The sequence below is a fragment of the Thalassophryne amazonica genome, chromosome 3, assembly GCF_902500255.1.
Source record: "Thalassophryne amazonica chromosome 3, fThaAma1.1, whole genome shotgun sequence".
Taxonomy (NCBI): domain Eukaryota; kingdom Metazoa; phylum Chordata; class Actinopteri; order Batrachoidiformes; family Batrachoididae; genus Thalassophryne; species Thalassophryne amazonica.
Genome location: NC_047105.1, coordinates 108,039,589 through 108,057,600, shown reverse-complemented (window position 1 = coordinate 108,057,600; position 18,012 = coordinate 108,039,589). Strand labels below are relative to the sequence as shown.

Sequence of the window (18,012 nt, the reverse complement as noted above, 5' to 3'; positions counted from 1 at the left end):
ATTGCACGCTCCCTCAAATCTTGCGACATCTGTGGCATTGTGCTGTGTGATAAAACTGCACCTTTCAGAGTGGCCTTTTATTGTGGACAGTCTAAGGCACACCTGTGCACTAATCATGGTGTCTAATCAGCATCTTGATATGGCACACCTGTGAGGTGGGATGGATTATCTCAGCAAAGGAGAAGTGCTCACTATCACAGATTTAGACTGGTTTGTGAACAATATTTGAGGGACATGGTGATATTGTGTATGTGGAAAAAGTTTTAGATCTTTGAGTTCATCTCATACAAAATGGGAGCAAAACCAAAAGTGTTGCGTTTATATTTTTGTTGAGTGTATATATATATATATATATATATATGATAAGCACTTGAAGATGCATGTGTATATACAGTACATTAGGGCTGAAATGATTAGTTGAGTAACTCAAATAATTCTGGAATGCCGTGGCCATGGCTGCCGCTGTGCAACTCAGCAAAACTGGTAAGAAAGTATCTCAAATTACTTTTGCTAAGGCAGTGGTCTGTCATTGAGTGACTCACTTTAAGTCACTCATTGAGAGTGACATTGTTTTACTGTTTACTGTACTGTTTAAGTTCTGACAGTGTGATCAAACAGGTTCCAAATATGAGGGAAGTGATTCCTGTTCTTTAGCATTGAATCTGGTAAATTTACTGCTTATAAGGAGTAAAACAAATTCTCTCCCTCTCGTAGAATCAGAAGAAGAAGAAAAGTACCATAGTACCATACTCAATTGCAGCTTCCTATTTTCTGTTTAAATTTTTGGTATAATTTCTTTGCATCATGTTGAATCGCATCGTATCGCACCAAATTGCATCTTATCGCATTGTGAGAAATTGAATTGCCATCAAATACATATCAAATGACATTGAATTGGGAACAGGGGTGAATCGTATCGCATCGTATCATCATGTATCGCTATATGTATCGCATTGCTGGTAGTGTATTGAGATGGGTATCGAATCAGTGTTGAGATTCACATGCCTAGTGTGAACACTTATGTACATGTACTTTATGTGTTCTGATGGTGTTGATCAAAATCCTGGCAGGCCTCACAGATCAACAAATTATTTGAGAATGTTGATACAAACTTCATTTGTCAATCACATATGTGAATTTTAATTATTGAACAATATTAACCACATGCTAATTTAGCTCTTATCAGTGTGTTCTCATTGAAAATTCACCTGTCTTCCTTCCCAGTTGTATTTCTCGTCCACTAGTTTGATTCCATTTTCACTGTATTCAGCAGCTGTCCTTCACCTTCAGTCAACAAAATCTTGCTACAATGTGCTAAATGTTGGGCAGTAATTCCAGTGGCGTTTGGTTGATTTGCCATGAACATTCCCACGAGCAGGTCCTCTTTCTTTCTGCTGACTTCAGTCTCAGTTTTTTCCAAAATAAATCCTTTAAAGTATGAGTAATCACTGTCCATTTTCTAAAATCATGCAGTGAAATTCTAGGCTGCTCCATTCCCCTAACTAGGGCTGAAACGATTACTCAAATAACTTGAATAATTTGATTACAAAAAATGATCGAGGCAAATTCTGACTCGAAGCTTCGTTTAAACGATGTAGTACATATGCTAGGTCTGTGTGTGGCGCTGCAATGTCCCCAGAAAAACAACAGAAGAAGACTAGAGCATGCGCTCAGGCCGTGTAACAGCTAATAATTTAGCATGGAAATAGAGACTGGAATGGACGTCACATAACTAGCGGCGTGCCGCACGGCGGCCATTACTAAGGGTGGAGAGAGCGTCTTGAGCCAGTTAAACAGAAGCAAAATGAGGGGAAAAAAGGCAGCCAATGCGTCACCATCAACTGCACCAACTACAAAAACAAATTCCCGAATACTAAAATGAACTGTACAATAGCCTTAATGTGATTATGTAAAACAAATGTCTATTTTAAAGTCGTTATGTCGCAATTTAATATCAATATACTGAGACTATAACTCAATGCCTAAGTTCTTTTCATTAAGCTGCGTTCACATGCATACAGATATGGAAACAAAAATGTTTAAATTATATATATGGGCACGTCCCACTGGGAGGAGGCCCCGGGGAAGACCCAGGACACGCTGGAGGGACTACATCTCTCGGCTGGCTTGGGAACGCCTTGGGGTTCCCCCGGGGGAGCTGGGGGAGGTGTGTGTGGATCAGGAGGCCTATATATATATACATACACTTGCAGTTGTTGTTTAATATGATATGTACATGTTGGTCACAGGCGGCATTTAAATTTTAACAATGTGGTTGGAGGGGATGGAGGAGGTAATTTTTACCCTGTCTGAGGGTCAAAAGTCATAAATTCTGAATGGCTTTATATCTACTTGTAATAAAATGTTAGTAAAAAATCATATATACGTTGTTGTCATTAAAAGACTAGCAATAATATTACAGTGGAAAAAGTAGCAAGGTAAATGACCACAATGGCAAGGCATACTTCAGATTTATATTTTAATACATAAGGATTTTTTATCTAGGCATGTATGGGTTCATTAGGACTTTTAATCAGCTTGAATACAACTTACAAGGCTTCATTTATAAAAATCCATCGAGAATTATGATGACAGGAAAAAAAAAAAATCACAGTAAATGAACAGAATGGCATATTTTCCCCAAATTTCCACACTTTACATAAAACATTTTTTCTACCCAGGCATCTATGGGTTCATTAGAAAGAGCAATTAAAGGGCTTTAAAACAAGCCTACTTTTATTCAAATCTGTTAACAAATAGCGACAATAGAGAGAAAAAAGCAGCACAGTTTGTTATAATTTCCCCAAATTTCTGCATTTTACATAAAAGTTTTTTTTTTTTCTACCCACACATGCATTGATTCATTAGAAAGAGCTTTCAAATGGCTTTAAAGCAAGACCACATTTAATAAAATCTGTTAAGAAATAGCGACTCTAGTGCAAAAAAAGCGGTCCATTTATTATTGATGATCGGCACATCTCCACCCTTAGTAATGGCGCCTTCCTGTCCTGAGCACGCTAAAAGATTGAGGCACGCACGCCCATTCCAGTCTATATTTCCATGTAATTTAGCCCTTAAAGCTACCGCTTTCCAATGTGACACAGAGTAAAATAAAGCCTTTTAAGAGAAAGAGGGTCCACACTGATCATCTGAAAGACTTACTGTGCATTTAAAGCGAAGCAGTGTGTTTGTCTATTATTAAAAAACACACGGTCTGCTCGACATGGTAAGTGACTATTGACCCGACGGCCGGGTACCCACAGTCGAAGCCGGCTGCTGTTCAGACTCGCACTAAGTGTTTCGCTTTTTCTGGGCAACACACAATGATTCACAAACATGGTAACTCCAAAAAAAAACAAAAAAAAAAAACAGTAACTGCGAGGCTTGCATGTTCAACCTCCTTGTGAAATGCATCTGCTGCATTGCAGAGAAACAGGGATAAAAAATAAAAATAAAAAAAATCACATAGGGATCCAGTCCACCAACCTTAAAAAATAACAATTCAAAATGGTTACATTTTACAAGTTGGGGGGAAAAAAACAGAACAGAAAGCCACATCCCATCACCATTTCAGCAAAATGTCAAGACTTTGGCACAGGGACATTGTGCCATTGCTTAGGGAGAGCCCTGGACTATTGATGTTTAAAAACGCAAAAGTACTTTTTATCCGATTACTCGATTAATTGCCAGAATAATCAATAGAATACTCGATTACAAAAATAATCGATAGCTGCAGCCCTACCCCTAACATACCACAGCTTGACCAAAAAAAAAAAAAAAAAAAATGTTGGAACACCTGTGAGCTTCCTACTCTGCTCACTGTAAAAGTATTGAACATGAGCACTTCCAACTCAAAGCTTTCCTTGGAACATGTCACGTGACTTCTTGATTTCTCTTATTGATTGTGTTTTAAGCACACATTTGTAATGTGTTCATTGCGCATGTTGCAATGACAAAGAAAATTCTGTTAATGTCAGGTAAGGCAATAACAATAGTGCACCCCCTACAGTGGTCAGAGGTGGCTATATGCGATATTGAAAAATATTTAAACAGATGTGTACCCATCAGGTGCTTGACTACATTTGAGGTGTCCTTTGATGGTAAAGGCACAATGGTCCATTTGCATAATGGGTTTTGTGAATCAATTAGTATTCCTTGGTCATCAGTCTTGAATGCAAAGTACTTGCGTGTCTGACTCATGCTACTTTTCTTGTCAATGAGTAGAGGCGGAGCTGTTGCTGCTTCAGCTGCACTTGTTGGCATCTTTGTGTAGTTGATTTTTTGTGTGTGCCATATAACAGCACTTCCGGAAGAATTGCATGCTCAGTAACCTAAGGTAGTACTGATAATACAGAAACACTACAAGTACCATCACATTTTTTCAACAGTATTTCAGCATCGACTTGGTACCAAAATGTCAGTTCTGACAACATCCATATTCAGAACTAGTGTTGCCCGATTAATCATATATACATCACCATCACAATATGAGCATGTGCAATGAACACATCACAAAAAAAGTCTAAGGTGCTATGGATAAGGAAAAATAATTTTATTTGCACAAACACATCATGACATGAGGTAAGATTTGGCCCTAAAGTGCTGGAGCCCAGTGTTTTCACTGTGAGTACACTGTAAAGCCCACAGAAGGAGTTCCACATTTCTGCCTTTGGTGAAACTCAGGAGAAATGGAAGAGCCAGAAATTATGTTGAGCAATTTTAGGACGTCGACAGTGATTATGGGCACTTTTAAGGATTTGTTTTTTCAAATAAAATCACAGCCTGAAAATGGCAGCAAAAATGAGGATCTGCTTGCCAGAACTTCAGAGGCAAAGCAACCAAACACCACTGGAGTTAGTGAACAAAATCTGGCTAACCACAACATGATTTTGTTGACTGAAAACAAGCAACTGAATCCAGCGAGACAAAGATGGAACATGTGACTTTCTGCTCAAATATACAGTAATATTAAAATGTACCTGATAATGATCAAAAACTAGTATTAGACTTGTAAATTACACTTCTGATTCTGATTGTGACTTGTGATTGCCTCATGAAGTTTATATCAACATTTTCAAATAATTTGTGTTGAGTGAAATCCACCAGGATTTTGACAATGAACGGGAATGTTTGCTGTTAAAAGAAATTCGTGGTAAATTCACTGTGCTTTAAGTTTAAGCACTACACATATAAATGTCATAATTATTTGAACTCAGAGCATTAATGAATGGCAAGATTTTATGACACATGTAATGGAAACAAACATCCTGATGTCAAAAATTCTGCTTCAGCTGGACTAAAAGACACAGGACGCACAGGACACGCAGGAAGCACAGAAGCTGAAAATATCGCAGGAGTGTGGAGGAGGCCTGAAAAAAAAAACAAAAACGAAAAACGCTTGTGTGCTGTGTTGGCTGCTCTATCACTGTATTATGTTACTAAGCCATATATATTGATTTATAACACAAAACTAAAGGGGTAATAAATATAAGTGTAAAGATGATGGAATATATCAGTCCAGCCCCTACTAATGTTTTGATTGAAGCATAAAATTGCATGGTCAAGCTAAGTTAGACTAACAGTATCTGGCTGGTCGTAGATCTGAAAAGAAAACTTTACTTGCAAGGGTCTTCTTCTATTGATGCGTCTGGCCACAAAGCTAACACTGAATGACCACTGAGACAAAGTGATTCAGTGACTGTTTATCTAAATATTCATTAATTTATCACAAGTCATATCGTCACCACAATACTGAACAGTGATACTGTCCATCACAGGTTTCACTAATAATGTACAGGCCCAATCAGTATCCAAAATTACTGGCAGAAATTGGCGTGCCCTGCCATTTATAGAACGAACATTCTGCTTTGTATTTGTCAAACTGCTAGCCAGACAAACCGTGACACAACATCAAACTACAAGTATAATTTATTTTCCCCCAAAGTCACAAACTGAATGAACTCAAGACAGTTTGGCAAGAGCGAGAACAAATGGACTGACATGATCTAAGTTAACACATGCAGAAAACCAACACCAACGTGAAGCTATTACCAGCCATCAGATGACAGCACCAGCTGGGCATGGAGAGGTGAAACTGCCACACCCATGCTGGCATAATACACCAAACTAACTGCTTGAGGCTATATCAAATTACATCAGCTTCTCAAAACATCTATGAGAAAATAATCAGATGAAACCTCATGTACAGCAGGCATATTAAGATATAAAAGAAAAATAACTCTCAGAGTTTTAATTGCAGCCATTCCGATATGGAATAAGCATATGAAACCACAACCACTGAAAGGAAAATTTGAAGGTAACCCAAGCAATATATTCAATAGATGCTGGTCACTTTAAAAAAAAAAAAACTGTATAAAGTAAAGAAAACCATCTGTCTCACGGAACTGATAAACCTCTAAGTTTTAATGCACATGTGCAGTCTGACCAGTTGCTAAAAATGAGCCCCAGTTAACTCCACCAGTACAAATGGGAGCGACAAATGGGCTGTGGAACATTTGCCTTCCGCTTAGGTTATTAGCTTTTAACCACAGCAAAGAATTTAAGTCAATTCAGCCAATTTGTGGAGGAGTTTAAGAAAAATAAGACGAAGCTGGTGAGGAGAAATCAATCAAGAAGAGAAACTTCCCCCATTGTTATAGCAAACTGTAGTTTACTGTGCTTGAAAATGTTTTAGCAGCACTAGATTATTATTTTTATTTATTATTATTATTATTATTATTTATCAATATGTGTCTGATGTGTCTTTTTTCACTGGAATCAAATACGAAATGGCCAATAAAAATATATTTTTCTTAATTATCAGTTTAATTTGAAATAGATTTTTTAAAATGTAATTTCTTTGTAGGTGTACTGACGACACAAAGACATACGGTGATGATCACTCAATAACATATTCGTAAAAACCTTATTAAATGCAGCACAAATTTCCTGAGTTGTAGGAACCCACTTAAAAGAAAGTGTAGTTTTATTAGCGCACATTATATATAATTTTATTTTCAAGGTGAAAAGCATCCGCATTTTAAACATCTATTTAATAATATCAAATACTGAGCAACTTTTCCATAAACTTTTACACAATACTCAGAAACACCTCTACTGCATGTGCTTTGAAAATTAAAAATGACACCATCAACAAATGCTACAATTCCAGTACTATTACGCGACTATTAATTTCTTTCTTCAAGTTACCGAGTTTTCTGCAGAGTATTTAATTTCCACAAAGGTTAGCACACATTTAAGATGTTGAAGTAGATACGGACGGCGTAAAGTTGAACAATGTAATTATATCCACGGAGAAGCATGTCCTGACAGCGAGGCAAAGCTAAGCTACACAAACTTTTCTCACTTTAACTTATTTTGTCGTTATTTCAGAGAAATTAAACTCGGCGATAACTCACCTTGTCCCGGCCATTTTCTTCACATTGTAAACAATGCTTGAACAAAAAGAAGAGATTAAAGCGTGTCGAGGAGAAGCTGCAGTGGGTTCTCTGAGTGGACCAGCGGCGACGCACGGCAGCAGCGCCACACGGAGGCTCCGCCCTCCACCGCGAGGCAGGTTAGGAAGGGGGTCACCCGGCTAAAACCCGCCCACCCTCAGCCCGGTAACCATGGCGACAAGCTGCTAAACATGTCAGAGGATAGTCCATTTTTGTATGTAATTTTTTATGTTTGATTTTTGTGTGTAATTTATTTGGAGAGTAAATGTATAACAACAAAAAATACATTAAAATACAGGGGAACACAAAAAAAGCGAAAATCACTTGTTTCCGCTGTGGCCCTCTTAGATGCAGGGGAAGAAAGTAAATAAAAATGCAGGGTAATGGAGTACTCTTGAATGTGGATACACTCACAGAAATATTTAGCCCTAGCTTTTAAGATTTATGTAATTTTATTACATGACAATTCCCATTTACTTTTTAAAGATAATTTTAATACAAACCTACCAAATAAACCTACATGATGCATATTCATTGCTGTAATAAATCCTATTAATTTGAAATGCATAATCCTCAGCTTTATGTATTTAGTATTAATAAAATATAATTACTCTAAATCAATAATAATGACAGTATTTATTTAAAATACATAAAGTATATTGTTTGAAATGCATAGTAATTATGTTACCTATGCCATTTATGTTGTATAGGTAACATAATTATTATGGTCTGTGTGTGGTCCCAAGGTTCCATGAAGGAGCTTTTAAAAATTATTCCATCAATTTCTGGGAACTTCTCAAACATTTCATGCTATTTAAAGGGACATTCTATTTGGTCTATAGAAAAGCCTTTGACCAACTGAAAATCTGACATATTGAATAAAAGAGAAATGAATCAAGCTCACAGTTATTCTTTTCAAATAACTTTATAGACAACTAAAGTAGAAATTCTAACTGATTGGACACGCATATTGTTCGATAAAATGCGTACAGTTTGAGGAAAATGAGTTTGATCAAATATAAATTTATGTCATCAACCTCAGTGAACCTTGGTGGCATTTAACATTGGTCTCCATTTCATATGATTTACCAGCAGAGGTTACTGGATTCACCCAGGTGAGGAATACATACCTTCTGGGGTGCTGTTGTTTATTTATAGCCTAAATTGAGTGTCTTGATGGGCTGATTGCAACAGTGCTTACATTTTTCTCTATGCCCTGTAGTTATAGAGTTGTGTTTTTCTTTGGCGATGGTAAGCACTCTGAGTGCTGGAGTTTATTTATAACCTAAAACCACCACAATCATAAGTTGGGAGCTACACCCAGTGGGTCCCAACTTATAAGCATTCCAACCAAGCAACAAACAATTATCTGTTAAAAAGATTTATTTATGCATGTTAAATGTAAAAGGTAAAATAATTACTTAAAAATAATAAATCTGCTTGTGTCATTTAAGTTTTCCAAAAAAAAAAAAAAAGTTTTACAGTCATAGCACAGCCCAAGTTTCAGTCATTCGTCAACATTTATAATAAAGCCACACATTTGGAGGTGCTGTGTGACTGGACTAAAGCTGTCAAACCTGTGCTTCTTTCCTTAGTGTTAAGGTTTTTTTTTTGGGGGTTTTTTTTGGATGTTTTCATTTTATTCCCCCTATTTTATTGTTTCATGTTCCTATTGTATTGACTTAGAATAATTAATGGCTTGATTCCACACCAGCATGGTGGCTTAGTAGATTAATGAATTGTTCTAAGGTATCATCTGAAAAGTGTGCGCTCCAGTATTTTCTCACTGTGAAATTTTTTGTGTAATTTAATTTGCTAGTAACATTAACATGTTAGCAGGCTGACATTAGCTCCACTCCACAAAATATGCAACAGTCTTTACTGAGGCAATCAAGTCCCAGTCTGGGAGCATGCACCTGTACAGCATGACCAGTACTTTGCCACAATCAAAAACATTATGGAACCACCCTGGCTCCTGAATGGCAGATAATAGGTCAAACCCCTTATCTTGAAAATAAGCATTTATTGAAGCATGGGTGTCCCATTGGCCTTCTAAGTCACTGGGGTCCTGTCTGACATATCACAGTGTATATCAATGGAACTGCACTTGTTTGAGTTTCAGGAAGCCCTTTTATTTCTTACCGAACACTTTTCTTCAGTTATAACTGACGGGGAGTCCTAGGCATTTAACGTCTGTGGAGTAGTTCAAACTTTTGAGACATAGAGGTCACATGACATGAACGACCTGTTCAATGCCAATGTGTGAATTGGTGAAAATGTACATAACATTTTGAGATAGCCTGATGATAAAGAAGCATCAGTGAAAATATGTACCTCCTTGGTCGAGATAGCAATGCCATAGAGCTGAAAACTAGCGTAGGTAATGTTTTTGCCCAGTTTGTCTGATGGTCACAAGGACACCAAAAACTGTGAACAAATTTTGTATTCCCACTCTCCCTTTGGAGATGGGCATCTATCCATTTTTTCCTCCATAGTGTGGAGTGCTAACCAATGACCTTAGCCTACAATGAGACATCTTTAGTAATAACTTTCTTTGGAGGATCCTTGGGTACACCTGAAAAGACTTTGTGTCTAACAAATGCTTTGCATTGCGAAGGAATGTCAGCTTCGGCATTTTGGTCTTATGGTGTTTCTTTGGGCATGATCCAGCACGTAGGTGTTAAGGACCCCAACAGATGGAGAAAGCCAAGGGGACACCATCATTTCAATTGGTTACAGTAGATATAAGGTTACCTTTGAGATGTATGAACGGACCGGTTGTCTGCCAGGGTGGTTGCTATCCAGAGCCCAAGGTGGTTCCATAGTGTCGTGCATGTGGCAACGCATGACACCAGTGGATGCTCCCAGTCTTGACTTGATTATGTCTACTGTATTTCCATATGATTATTTCAAAATAATAGTTTGAAGATAGACTTATTTCAGTGTATATTCAGTCTTTTTTTCATTAGGTAAAGGTTTACACACATTAATTTTTCTTCAAACAGCATGAATTGCATACATTTTTGGAAATACTTTTATGAGTTTCTGAATGATTACTTAGTTACATGTTAATTGGGGAAGTCATGGTTGTATTTAAGGGCCTACCTTCAGAAGCAGTGACTTATTGGGTTTAACAGCTGGTGAAAATAAACCTAAAGAATTAAGCCAATGCATGCAGAGTATAACTGGTGCATGTAAACCTTTAACCTATTCAAAATCTGACATAGTCAATGAAAAGGGAAACACATCTACCTTGTAAAAAGTCACTTTAAGTAACTTGATGTGGAAATAGATATTCTTATAGTTTAACATGTACTGTTTGTTAACAATTACAGAAGGTAGTTTGAAAAGTTTTAACCAAAATGCATGTAAACATACGGCTTCAGCTACAACACAAAAATGAGATAAAAATGAAGTAAATGAAAATTAGGTTTCATGGATATAACTTTTGCTATAACTAATGTAGTAAACAAGAGCCAAACAAGTCATAAAACCTCAACATCTTAAAAGTGAACCCTCTTTCACTTCATAGAGAAATCAAAGCCTTAATTATACCTGCAGGTTGTGACATCAGGCCCTTTTGGATCACAGCCATGTATTAAGTGACAGACAAGGAGACACTGACACCTGCTGGACTAACACCCAAGTGAACAACGACAAACGAGCTACAAGGGGTTTTTCGTTAAACAACACTTTATTCACAATTACTACCAGCACTCAGGTCTATAGAAATATTTGCTAAAAAAAAAGTTAGCAAAGGCAGGTAGCTAAGAAGCCACACCACAAAGTATATTACACTGTGGTGATGTTCCTCTGGCACAAAGTACACTATATATCCATTAAATGCACACGGCACATCTCATCACAGTGAACCTTTTAAGTGCTTTTCCAATGTAAATAAGTAAAAGGTCAAACATACAAACTGCGGGCAAAGAAACATCTCAAGCTACACATCTCTCTATAAGGTCATTTTGTCATATATCATACAACGAGGTCTGACTCTTCAGTATTATAAAAAATATTGTAAACATTTATATTAATTGCACAACATACATTCAAATACATACTGTTATGTACAGCAAATTTACTTCTGTATTGTTAACCTGTAGCACCATGTATAGCAAGCTGGACATGTTATCTGGGTACTTCTACAGTGTGGTATCGACGATATAAATGATGAAATTGGTAATCAATAATGACGCAATCTGTTGAACTGTGAGATAGTGGTTTGCGTGTTCCCGTTCAGTAACAGGATCAAGGCAGGTAAAATCTTTGTCACCTCACCTCTCGGCTGAGATGAAGGCGTGATGCTGCATCGAGGACATTCAACGGCGTTTAGGTTCACTATCATACAAAAGGTTATGGCGAAAAGTCTGTCACTGGTCATCAAAACCTCCACACCACTTCTATGTGCGCAGACAAGCTGGGTGCACAGAAACCACACTGGAAGAGCTAATGATTCGGCTAATCAACATCATGAGCGATGACATTTGTGTGTAGCAGCATTGACATGTAACGCACTTCGTGTCTCCATCTAGTCCCACCCACGTGACACAAACAAAAGCTGAGTAAAGCTGACACGCGTTATCTACAAGCAGTGAGACTGAATGCCCCGTGGACAACAAACCGTTCATCCTGGATGACAGGATGCAAAGTGTGGTGATAGGCATCTTGGGATGAGGGTTAATCCGAGTCTAAATGTGCGTGAGCCAAAAGTGGACACTTGGAGTGTCATTGAAGCTTCCTCTCAGTCTCTCTGTGTGTGTGTGTGTGTGTGTGTGTGTGTGTGTGTGTGTGTGTGTGTGTGTGTGTGTGTGTGTGTGTGTGTGTGTGTGTGTGTGTGTGTGTGTGTGTGTGTGTGTGTGTGTGTGTGTGAGAGACTGAGGTGGTGACTGACAGAACTGTTCTGAAAATCAGCAGCTTTCTCAGAAGTCAAAAGTTCGATCAGAGCAGAGTGGTATCTCAGGTTATGGTCCATTGTAGCATGGTCAAGGTCCTTGGGTTCACCTGCACTCCTCCGTCTTCCACTGCTGGAGAAGGTTGATGTGGAGGGTTGTGGGGGAAAAAGTGGTTAACCAACCCACCCTTCCCAAATCTGCCCTCTGTGAAGGGAGAAAGAAATACTGTAAGTGAACCAGCAACAGTGCTGTGTGCAAACGGTGGCTCCACTTGTGGTCTGTGCTTACTGCAAGGAATAGAGAGGTGACAACAAGAGGACTGAGAACAACGCATGATGACAGAACACCTGAATTGCTTTTTTAAAAATTCTGACTTGAGTGACTGAATGAAAATAGGGAGGGAGCAGCATTGCAATGCAGGTAGTTTAAAGTAGAGCAGCTCAGATCGACAGTAAAAGGAGACAACGTGCTGCTTGGTCATCTGATCGAGCTTAAAAAAAAAAGAGTTTTAGGGAGATGAGAGAGCATGAGCTGAGCACAAAGGAACAGGCGGGTGAAGACAAACTCACAGTGATTTGGAGGACGGCTTCTTCACTTTCGGCCTCTTTCGACGATGAGTCGGCCTGAAGCATGCACAGCACATACACGCGCGTAGGGCAAATGCATGTGCATGGAGACAACACAGGTACGCACACAAACATGCATGCACGCACAGACATACACACCCACACGCACCACAGAGACAAGCAATTAGGCTTCACTGCAAAAGAGGCAACAGCTGAGGCTGAAAGCAGGAGTGCGTTTTGTCTCGCTGGCTTCTGCATGCTAAAAAAGGCTTTTGAGCACAAAACTGAATTTTGAAAGTTTGAAGAGGTTCGCTTTCGCAACAACAATATTGGATTTTATTTCTGCGAAATGTAACATAAGACGTTTTCGGGAGGCTACAATCTATACTGCAACATGAATTCCATCTGTACGGTTTGCAGTGGCGGGCACAGCTAACCAAAAAGTTAGCTTCGATAACCGCTAATCCGCTATCTGAAAAGTTAACTTTTATAAAGCTAAACCGATAAACCACTAAAAAATTTAGCGGAAGTTACAGCAAACCGCTAACTTTTAGTTTTGACTTGGTACACTGTCAGCTACTGATAAGCCAGTTTTGAGTAATATCCTGTGCAATCACAAACCCCAAAACGAACAATGAGCCAGAGCTTCTGTCTTTATGCACTCTGCCAGCTACAGCTACCACCCCCCCAAAATGTAATTTACATTAACAGCAACTCTGTCAATTTTACAAAGTGAAAATATCATACATATCTTTTAAAGTAATGCACTAATTCTGAAGGTTTGAGTGCTAACAGACAACTGCGCCAAAAGGCATTATGGGAAATTGAAAGATATGTGCAATATTTTCACTTTGTAAAAATGACAGAGTTGCTGTTAATGACTGTTAATAAACTGTCCAGAATTTGTTGTTTATAAGTATAACCATGAGTGAAAAGTACTTTGCGCTTCCTGTCTCCTGCCCACGGTCTGTGTTGTACAGTAGTATGTGGAAAGTAAATTACTTTTTTTTTAAACAACAGCAGCTGGTAGCCGGCCCGCCCACCTTCTGCTGGGGGTGGATGAACTCACAGCGGTCTGACTGTTGTAAAACACACAAAGACAGGAACTAACATGTATGATTTTAAGGTTTACAATGTTTTTGGCTGTTAGAAATGTTAGAGGACAGAAAGTTAGTGGATCAAAATTTAGCGGACGCTAACTGCTGATGGTTTTCAAAACTAGCTGAAAAGCTAATCTGATAACAAAAAGTTAGCTACGCTAATTTAGCGGTTAGCCGATTAGCGGAACTGTGCCCACCACTGAGCATTTGTAAAAGTAAAACAGTTGGTCTGTCAAAGGAAGATGCAAATACTGTATTCACTGAAGTAATTTCGCTCTTTTCCACCTGCAAAGAAGTACAGTAACATTATTTGCGTTGACACCTACCGGAGCAGCTATAATCAGTCCTACTTGGCCTTGAGTTTTTGTTTTGACTCACCCTTCTCCAGGTTGCACTGCTTATGACCTTTGCAACCACGTAAGTCCATGAGCTGTTTGATGCAGTGAATTCAGAGCACTGCGGTCGAGGGTGCTGACAGCGGTTATCACTGAAGTGATAATAAGGGCAACATATCAGCCAGGTTCTTAAGGAGTGTCTGCTGTAACATATTATCTTATTTATCTGAATGCAAATCATGAATGTGAACACAAAGGGCAGACTGTCAGCTTTATTTGAGTATATATGCATCAAACTAGCGTGATGAGCATCGCAAGTACAGTGTTCCCTCCTCATAAATGAAATAAATATTGAATCTAACAATCATGAATGAAATCTAGAACTCAATGACAGAAGTTTGAACTCTGACAGCACCAGATTCCGTGTTTGTTCCCCTCTGATGCTCCTCCAGGCTCCTCCACTGCAGCTGTTTCCAGTCCCTGCTTGTTCTTCAGGTGTTTAGCTTTTACCAAATAAAACATATTCTCAACTAATTTTAGGTCAGGTAAATGATTTTTTTTTTTCTTTTTTCTTTTTTTTTTGCCTTAAGAAAGTTTTCCTTTTTTTTGTAAAGTTGAGTTGATTTCAAATTAACCTGAAAGGCTAACATTTTTGCTCCTTCTGGACATTTTCTTCTGTTTAGTGGTGGCAAGAAGTAATTTACTCTTGCATTCTTTGGGCCTCATACATTAACATTAATTAGCCCGTTAGCTTCTGCTAACTAACAGAGTGTTTGTGTTATAAATACATAATGCACCAATTAAATTATTTTGCTTCTTGTTGCACGAAGCAGCAGCATCACATTTCAGAAATAAATGTGACTTACTTATGGTTATTTTTTCTTTAATTGACACACTTTTGGACAGATGTGACAAATATGCCTGTGCAACATAAGTAAGATCCTTTGGCTTCTATGTTTCACCACAGCAGATCCAAGGTGGATCTGCATGTTGATTTGGCAGAGGTTTTTACACCGGATGCTCTTCCTGACACAACCCACGAATGAGCAGGACGCCTTACGCACTGGAAACTAGCGCACTTAAGTGCGTGGCCACCACCCCTGCATTCTGGTGTGTCATATACGAGGTCTGTCCATAAAGTATCGTACCTTTTTATTTTTTTTTAAACTATATGGATTTGATTCATATGTTTCACGTCAGACAAGCTTGAACCCTTGTGCGTGAGTTTTTCCACGCCTGTTGGTGACGTCATTCGCCTGTGAGCACGCCTGTGGAAGGAGTGGTCCCGCCCCGTCATCGGATTTTCATTGTCTGGAAATGGCGGAATAATTTGGGTTTTTTTTCCATCAGAATTTTTTCAAAAGCTGTTAGAGACTGGCACCTGGAAACCATTCGAAAAATTTATCTGGCTTTCGGTGAAAATTTTACGGGCTTCACAGAGAATAAGGACTGTTACTACAGCTTTAAGGATGGCTCATAATGGCGCTCGGCGCGCCGCGCTCCGAGCCGCAACGACAGGCACGAACCACCGGATCATTTCTAAATGGATGGCTGTGTGGAGCTGGGACTGTCGTGTGCACTTTCTCTGGTTATCACAAGAGCTCGACATCAACCATTTTCCGGCAGATTTCACTTTTAACAAGAGATTTTGTGTGGAAAGCCCGTGGAGGCTTTGTGCTTCATGACCAATTCGCTGTTCAAGCGAGACAAAGAACGCCTCCGTTTCGGCGTGTCAGAGGACAAGTTCGGACATGCCCAGCTCTCCACAATTTCTCTTATAACTCACTCGACTGGTAAGCATTGAAAGTCGAGATAGGCACGTCCGAACTTGTCCTCTGACACGCCGAAACGGAGGCATTCTTTGTCTCGCTTGAACATGAACCGGAAGTGATCGCGGCTCACAGCGATTTCCATTGAAAAAACGAAGAAACAACCTGAGATTCTCACATGTTTACAAAAAACAAACACAGTAACATCTAAGCCCCAGATAATATATTTACGAGAGTTTTAGGCACATATACAGAGAGTTTTACCTTGCAATGTTAATGACTACGTATGACCAAATAAGACCCCTAGGTTACTCCTTTTCTAACCTGAATATCAGGTCATATAAACACGCATCGGGATATCCCCATAGAAAGGAACATTATTTTGTGTTCTGCACATGTCCTATCTGCAAGGAATCTTGGTCTTTTGAGTACGGCAACTACTTGTATGCAGCATGTGCAACCCACCAGACACCACCGAAGCAGAGGTAAACAGCGCATTGTGTTCTGCGTTATCAGGTGGGCCGGTCGTGGCACCGGTCGCCATCACCGCGATTGCTCTGCCTCCGATGCGCTTACTGAGCGCCACAGCGGGCCACTCACACCGCTCCCTCGCTGCTGTGCGGAGCTGCGCCAACTGTGGCAACAGGTCCAGAGACTACGCTTGCTATTTTGATGCAGAGGCAGCCAGCAAGGATAGAATTCTTGCGGAAAAATCCACAGCGCCGCAGGGTCTCGGTATACCACAGCCGCAGAGCTCCGTGGCCATGACTTGGATTCTTTGCAGGTCCGGCATCCGTACACCCGGAGGCAGTGAGCGAAGGGACAGCACACGCGTGTTTTCTGCGTGTGTCTGTTTATAATCTTCTCGCCCAGAAGAAAAAAGAGAGTGTTTACACAGGAGAGAAAAGTGAGAAAATGTTCATGCCTGTTTGAGAAAAGTGTATAGTGAGGGGTTTTAACCGAAGCAGGATTACACGAAGCAGGATTTGCACGAATGCCAGACCAAATCATGCACCGGTGGAAGACGTGCCTCGCTGTTTAGTTGGGGATATTCCAAATGATACCAATGACCATGTATACAGGAGTAACTCTGTCTGCTTAAGCATGTAAACGGGTTATTCCCAATGATTCAGAAACCGGTATATTGACCTTAACCCGAATATTAACGGCATGTAGACGTAGTCAATGTTGTTACCTGTGTGCAGCGGTTAAATGGCATCGTTATCTGACCGTTTCAATGCATTTCTCAATGACATCTCACTTGTCAGACACCTCTCTGAGATTTTGCGCAATTTTGCAGTATTCCAAACCTCAATAGGGCAAATGTAGGTAAACAAACAATTAAATGTAAACACAATGCAGAATATCAAGATCAGTAGAAATGATAAACGTCATGTTAACATATCATGGTAAGTCGATAAAGTGATTACTGTGACAGGCCTAGAAATGTGATTAAAAACATCTTGTGATTTGGTTTTCTCTCTGACAGGTTTTGTAGGTTAATGACAGCTTGCTTCAGTGGCAGCAACAGCTTTTTGGAGATCATAGTAATTACAGACTCCAAATGCAGCGTTTGAAATCATCTTGTTGTTTTACATGCATACGTTCATTTTCTACACCTGCTTATTCCAGTTAAGGGTCATGGGTGAGCTGGAGCCTGTCCTAGTGGTCAATAGGCAAGAAACAGGTTTCACCCTGGACAGGCGCCAGTCTGTTGCAAGACCACATTTTGATAGATAATCAAATACAAACATTCACCTGCTGTTAATTTAAAGTATCCAATTCATCTACCCTGCATGTCTTTGGAAGTGGGAGGAAGCCAGCGTACCCAGAGGGAACCCCATGAACATAAAACTCCCCACAGAAAGGACCGGGCAGGAAGTGATC

At 39.4% G+C, this 18,012-nt stretch overlaps 1 protein-coding gene and 1 long non-coding RNA gene across 3 annotated transcripts in view; both read right to left on the bottom strand.

The window, feature by feature from the left end:
* Window positions 1-7,551, bottom strand: part of zgc:92107 (uncharacterized protein LOC492329 homolog) — a 139,787-nt gene extending 132,236 nt beyond the window's left edge. For both annotated transcript variants that reach the window (XM_034167252.1, XM_034167253.1), the window contains exon 1: window positions 7,419-7,551. In XM_034167252.1, the coding sequence (XP_034023143.1) occupies window positions 7,419-7,432 (14 nt within the window). In that variant the 5' untranslated portion in view covers window positions 7,433-7,551. The remainder of the gene's footprint in view (window positions 1-7,418) is intronic.
* A 3,578-nt stretch (window positions 7,552-11,129) lies between these two features.
* Window positions 11,130-13,054, bottom strand: LOC117507397. The gene is made up of 2 exons (XR_004559707.1): window positions 12,925-13,054; window positions 11,130-12,559 (listed from the first exon to the last, which is right to left on the bottom strand). It is a non-coding gene; the product is annotated as an uncharacterized LOC117507397 (long non-coding RNA).
* Between the last annotated feature and the right edge of the window lie 4,958 nt (window positions 13,055-18,012).